We start from the raw sequence: 7247 nt of genomic DNA on the forward strand, positions 1-7247 counted from the left end.
TTTCACGACCGATTGATAATCAGAAATCATCTCCTCACATATGTTGTAAAAATCAAAAAAAATAAATAAATTCTTCTTGCGTCGTAACAAAACCAAACACAACTGCAACACTAATGACGCTTAAGCTGTGAAATTTGACATAAATGACTGTCATAGTAGTATCAATTTAAGAACAAATATTTGTGATATTCAATAGATCCGCGCAATTTAATCTTAATATTGGTCATACTTTTTGATCACAGTATTGTGCATGTAAGTACGTGCGGGAGTATGTGCAAGATTAATTTGCCCACCTGCTATAATGAGGCCATTATTTGTCAACTTGATTTCGCTGATATTTAATTCGTATCTATGACTATTTAGTCAAACAATTTTTTTTTTTTTTTTTGTTTTTATTCAAAGAACACTGAGTGAATATTATCAAGCGTAATTGTACAAAATTTCAAATTAATTCATGCAAATTGTTAAATATCACTTAGTAGCACAAATACCTACAAATATATATATTTATTAATAAGAAGCTCGGTTTTTTTTACTTCATTAATTTCATTCCACATATCATCGGCAGAGGTGTAAAACTTGTACTTTTCCATTCTCGGAATTTCAAAATATTTTTACTATATCTAATATGGTCTGCCTATGGTATCGGTTCCCAGGTACAAGGTCAAGCGATATCGAAGAGAAATTGAGTTAGCATCCAGCCAAAATCAAATCAAGGCGAGTAAGCATGACAGATAGTTAACAAGTTAATGATTTAAGCTACAAACTTTAGAAATTTTCCATCAGCTTTTATAATCCGTTTATCTAAATCTAACAATTGCATTGATTAATTGGCCTATTTGCAGCACGATGAAGTTAAGTAAGTTATATGCTAAGTTAAGTAAGCTTGCTGTTGCAGTTTGCAGCAATGAAAGGGAATAAAATTTTTCAATAACTTTATCGCAAAGAAATAATCATAAGACACTTATACTGAACTTTAATTACATATACATATGAAAATTCAGTTCTTAAAAAGCAAAATAAATGTAGTTTACCTTACCGTCCATCACTCCTTGCTTAAGGTTACCCTCTACAAATAATTCCAGTCAATTAAGTATGACAAGATAGACAAACATGCATAGCTTTTTGCATTTTTATATACAACAAAATAACGTTAATGTGTTTGTAATAATCACACACACTTGTGTTTGTTGATTTCAATTAAGCTTTATCTTTTGGGTCTGGGTTAGTAGACGAACAAGACGTCATCAAGTGCAGGCAAAAAAAAAAAAAAAAAAAAAAATTTTGAAAAAAAAAAACATACACATATATGTACATGTTTTCTTTTTTTTTTCTCTCTCTCTCTCTATTGCCAGAATTAAAGAGATTACATATTTGTCTCATTTACACGACAGTCGTTCACATAAAGCATAAAACAAAAACCCTTACAATTTCAACAGAGATCACGTACACATTGCTTGTGCTAGTGTTGGTAGTGTCAGTATGCCTCTACATTGTCGCTCTATTGCAAATATTTGAATATCTATTACGAATACTTTCACCATTTTCGTCACGACATGAATAGTAAAGCGAACCTTTTTGAAGAAGGAATTTAACTTGTAGAAACGTGTTCACAGAAGTCTTTTATTTCCCGCATCATAAAACCCTTTTCACTCGTACACGATTCCTTATTTGCCTATAGTAGATGGATTATGAATAATCTTAACGCTTATAAATAAGAACAAATCGTTTATTGGATAGAAAATTTTAGTTTCAATCAAGTTTTTGGTCGATTTGCTGCGTACCACGTCCGTCCATATACACACTGTGAGAAAGATCGGAGATCCCTGCCATAAACAGCATATATAGTGTTGCCCGTCCAGCAAATTAATTATTGATCTGGAATCAGGAAAAATTCGTCGTTGCATAAAATAAACAGTTCAACGGAAAAAGAAAAATCAATTAAATGCAATGGTGTTGTTTTAGGTAGAGTTGAAAACGGTTTTCCAACTTGAGTTCGGCGGCATTGAAAAGCAAAACGAATTCATCTTAAAGATTGCAATGTTTACTTCTTTTTTTTTGTATGTATGTATGAGAAAAATTGTCAGAAATATCAGGACTATTCTTCATGCTTCTAGTAGCGCCTGAATTATGCTTTGAAGCAATAACAACTACTATTTTAAGATTGGCTATCTATAGATCAAAGAAACCCATCCTTTGATATAGTTAGAGGAATGAAAATGCTGCTGACAAGGATCATGAGTCTTCGATTAAAAAGGGTAATATCATGAATACCATGAAACTTTGATAGCTTCCATTAAATATGTCCTAGTGGGAAATTTTCACAGTCCCGTTTTTTTTTTAGATAATATTCTCCATTGGTAGTTTCTTTGAGTTGAAGAGATATTCTAGCTTACGATTTCGCGTACTCTGCATTATAATTTTTTCCACTAATTCTATCCCTTATAGAGCATAAGATTGAAGAAGTATTTATACTCAGTTGCGCTGTTTACGCAATCCAGCAATTTTTCCTTCATTGTTAGGTAAACACGTATGAAAATGTAGCTTTCGCTGTTGTATGGCAAAAATGGCTGAATACAAACGCGAAAACTAACTTTTCGCTACGTGATTATAACTCTCTGCTTTCAGATCTGCTATTCACACATGTAGAGTCACTTGCCAACTTTTTTATCTCTGTCTATCTATCTATCTATCTATCTATCTATGTGTCTATCTCTCTCCATACCTGTGTCTCTCTTTATCTCTTTCTCTATCTATCTATCTATCTATCTATCTATCTATCTCTCTCTCTCTCTCCCTCTTTCTCTTTCTCTCTCTTTCTCAGTATTAATTCGAACTGCCCCGGATTTTATTACTTCTGAGCAATTCTTATTTTTCTCAATTATGTGGATACAATTACTTACTATACCGATATCGAATAGCAGGATTCGAAAATTTCCTTCATCGCTGTATTTATCTACTTTCCTTTAACCGGCAACTAAATGAAGATTATAGATATAACCTTATCGTTATTTCTTCTCTCAAGATTGTAGAAGAAACATTGCCGTCATTTTCCCTCGGAAGCTCATTCGGATTTCATTCGTTATCTATGACGCAAATTCCTATTAAAACTATCTATTACTCATTTTAGTTTCTTTTAGTTTAGTACATTTTGTTTTCCTTTACAATTTCAGCATGATTGCTGATGCTTGTCGACTTGGTCTAGAAGATGCCATGCCCTCGTATGATATATATGGCATTAATTTATGTTTTTTACTGTTCTGCTACAGTTATGCCGTATTTCTGATATTTGGTGCCGCAATATCTCAAGCGTTTGAAAGGCCAGGCGTCCTAATTTTAATCGAGCGCATCAAGAATTTAAACAATCAATTCGTAGAGGAAAATGCTTGCGTCAAGGGTGGGTATAGCGCACACCGCATAACAAAAAAATCATAAACTAACAAGAAGGCGATATTCGGTTGCACCTGAAACTTTTATACCCATTAACTTTCTCTGTCTCTCTCAAAACAAAAAAAATAAATAAATTTCGATTCTATTTAGCATTGACTGGGCGTGGCTGACTTGGTCCATTTGTGTAAAATTAACCACAGAATACATATGGAAATTGTGATATTATGCTTGGTGTAAAGCTGCGCTCTTCGTGGTTTACATTGCACAGTAGTCGTATCTTTTCCAACATTTTGCCCATTTCCATGTCAATCTGCGTGCAAAAATTCCCAGTCATTTTACAAAATTTAACGCCGACATCTTTGTTTTTGCGATCAGGGAGGTTTTTGCCGCAAACCGACCAGCAGGCGTACTGAAATCAATCCAACTGCTTATAACGTTTTCTTGACCTTGGTATCAGAAACCTTTGATTTAACATTCTTGATCACGAATATAACTTCGCCTTTGCTCATTCTAGGTCATTCGCTTTTAAAAGGTTAGAATACATGATTTTACTGATTCATAGTTTCGTAATCTGGCAACCCCGTTTTGATATTTAATAAAATTTACTCATGTCATCTCTAACCGTGTCATTTGTTTTGCTCGTTAGAACATTGAAGATTCAAAATGAAAGGCGGATCATTTTTGTTTTCTATTCTTGCCTCTTTTTAATAAATACGTAAGTGAAGTGAAATTTAAAAAAGAAACGAAAGAAATCCGATTTACTTTTGGTATTAGAAGTCTTCATTTGTAGTCAGCTACGTTCGTATAAGTAATTATACAGTAAAAAAATTTACAAGAATTATATTTAAAAAAAGAAAAAAAAAAAAAATGAGGGTTACGGGAAGAAGCCGAGCAAATCTACCGGAAAGCACTAACACTTACCGCCAAGCTGGAGCTGAATCCAATATTAATGACCAATCTTCGCCGGGGGGCTTGACTGGGCGCATTAGTATCGGTTCAATACGTTTGCTGCGGTCAATGCCTGATTACTGTTCTACCAATGCCTTTGAACGTCAAGATCATCATTTCTGTACACGTCTGCGTAAAGAACGCCTGTGGTTTTCATTCTTTATTTTATTCTATTTGGGATATCTAATTATCGGGGCGGTGACAATGCATATAATTGAAGTGCCCGTTGAGAAAGAGAAACGCCAAGATTTCTTCGAATTGCGTAACAATTTTCTTGAAATGTATCCGCAAGTTTTAGGTAAGTTTCGCGCACACAACTTATAGAGCCGAGCAATAAAATAAGAATAAAAAAAAAAAAACAAGCAAGGTAACGATATTCGCTAATTGAAAGCAGCGAACATTTCGAAAAATGTTCTTTTAATTTTTTGAATTAGTTTGTTAACCAATAGCACTAATAATATATTTGTAAAGTAATTAGCGAATCGTTGAATGAATAATAAGCACGAGAATCTCTCAACGAGCACAGAAAGAAATAAAGGGTGTAATCACATAATGTCTCTTCACCTAAAGTTTTCGACTAGAAATATATATGAAAATTGTGTTTCTTTCTTACTTAGCGAGACTTGGGAATTTTTTTTAATAAAAGAGAGAAACTTGCATCTTATAAAACGGTTTCTTATCATTTCTCATTTTACATGTCTTTGCCTGGCCTAGCCATAAGAGGAATGAAAAAAAAGTGCTATTGTACTTTTATGTTTCTGTGAAAGTTACTACCGAATTAAATATAGTATACCCAACTTTTTTTTACACGATCCTTAGAGATCAGTGCAAAAAAAATCATAAAACAAATACATAGGATAGATGGTAAATTTGGTAATAGCTTTTAAAAAATCGTGTAAAATGCCAAAGTTCTAAACATTTCCCTAAAAAATCGTGCAAAAAAAGTCATAATATTATCCATATTACATAGGACCAAACAATTCGTTTTTATCACAAAAAAAAAAATTAAAATTAATGTACAGTGAAGAGTGAGTCCAGATGTACATACAACATATAAAATTCGAAATGGAAATTAGGAATAAAACTCAATTTGCCAATTATTCATCGGTACTTGATCACAAGCGTGAACGATTATTACGAACTGATTTCAAACTGCTAGCATCAGTTGGGGTTGATTCAAATGTAGAATTTCGTTCGCTAACACACATGTGCACAGGCATAGATCGATCAACTTCTGATCGCAGTGTTGACTCAGTTATGTTTCGTTGCTGTGTATATAAATTTCTGTGAGAGACACTGTTAAAATAGAACAAAAAATTCCTTTAAAAAAAAAAATGTGTTTGCTCTCATCGGTAAATCGTGTTATTTCAAAAGCGTGTAAAAAAAGATTTACGTGTAACTAAAAGCTTTTCTGAAATTCGATCCAATTAATTAATGACGTTTTTCAAGATTATTTGATGATTTCTATATTTTTAGATGATCATTTGGAAGATTTTCTGGCCGCTGTTGTACAAGCGAAAGGCGCTGGTATATCCCCATTGCGCAATGACTCGCAAGATATTAATTGGACTTTTGGACAAGCAATTCTCTTTACAACCAGCGTAATAACCACAATTGGTAAGTCAATGCCTTACTTACCAAGCTTGCTAAGTTAAGAAAAACACATGCATTACTTTAATTACTTTTAAGGTTATGGCCATGTTAACCCATTAAGTGATGGCGGGAAAATATTCTGCATTATATTTGCTTCAATTGGCATACCATTGACGCTTGTACTGACAAGCGCTACCGTTGAGAAACTTCTACCCTTAGCAAATAAATTACTTTGCGCCCTTAACACTAAATTCGATCAAACTTTGGACCCAGTATATGTAAGAATGATACTTTTAACCATAATAGGTAAGCAATATAAAGCATAATCATAATAATAATAAATTTTATGATAGAAAAAAAGGAAAAGGAAAAAAACCGCTTTTTACTAACTTTCTGTTTTTATTTCGATTAAAGCATCCTTTGTTATCCTTTGTTGCTTTGTTATACCATCTGTAATATTTGCTCTTTTGGAACCTTCGTGGACTGGTCTGGATGCTTTCTATTTCTGTTTTATATCGTTAACAACAATCGGTCTCGGTGATTTTGTCCCAGAAGAAGCAGTCGCCGATGATTCTAATCTGTTTGTATTATATATGGTACTAGTATGCATGTACTTACTATTGAGTGAGTTTAAGATAAACTTTGCCCCTTAAAAATTAAACGTGTTATGATCGCAATTTTTCGCTTTAGGCCTAATTTCAATGATGTTCGTACTAACAATATTTTACGATATACCGCAAATGAATTTGACTCACTTGCTTACCGAAGGCGAATATAGCGAACCATTAGAAAGGCATTTAACCGGTCGATCTAGTACTTTTGAAGAATCACTTCCTTATCGTTCTTCTTCACCTCGACGCCCAAGAGTGCGCATAGCAGAAGGCTCAACCAGTTCTGAGAAATGATCAAAACGCTTATTACCGAATAATTCAAATAATTTAACTAATTCATATCCTGAGAAAATTGCAAATAAAACATCTACGTATAAAAGTAAAAATATATATAGAAAAAGGAAGAGAATTTTCTAATAGAGTCGCCATTGCTCTAACTCTTTTTTTTTTTTTTTTTGATATTGTGCAAATTTTCAAATTTATCAATGGCACCTATATTCAATCCATGACAAAATAAAGGCTTCGTACAGACGGAAGATAATTAATTTATTGTCGTTAGAATTATCTTAGTAGACGTTGTTGTAAAAAAAAAAAAAAAAAAAAAAAAAATTCGAAAGGCTGCGAATTCTGTTCACCATGCTTCCGTGCTAAAGTTTACTTATTTCGGTACAATTTCGTGAATCTGCAATTACAAAATTTAAGCAA

The 7247-nt window shown here is 33.1% G+C and overlaps 1 protein-coding gene across 1 annotated transcript; it reads left to right on the top strand.

Moving 5' to 3' along the window:
• Nucleotides 1-4257: 4257 nt before the first annotated feature.
• LOC119644837 (potassium channel subfamily K member 1-like) lies at nucleotides 4258-6836 on the top strand. Its single transcript, XM_038044595.1, has 5 exons — nucleotides 4258-4636; nucleotides 5815-5955; nucleotides 6028-6237; nucleotides 6346-6555; nucleotides 6622-6836. Exons 1-5 carry the CDS (start codon nucleotides 4258-4260, stop codon nucleotides 6834-6836), a joined length of 1155 nt encoding a protein of 384 aa, XP_037900523.1.
• The last annotated feature ends 411 nt before the right edge of the window (nucleotides 6837-7247 follow it).

Source organism: Glossina fuscipes, unplaced genomic scaffold, assembly GCF_014805625.2.
Source record: "Glossina fuscipes isolate IAEA_lab_2018 unplaced genomic scaffold, Yale_Gfus_2 0, whole genome shotgun sequence".
In the NCBI taxonomy this organism is placed as follows: domain Eukaryota; kingdom Metazoa; phylum Arthropoda; class Insecta; order Diptera; family Glossinidae; genus Glossina; species Glossina fuscipes.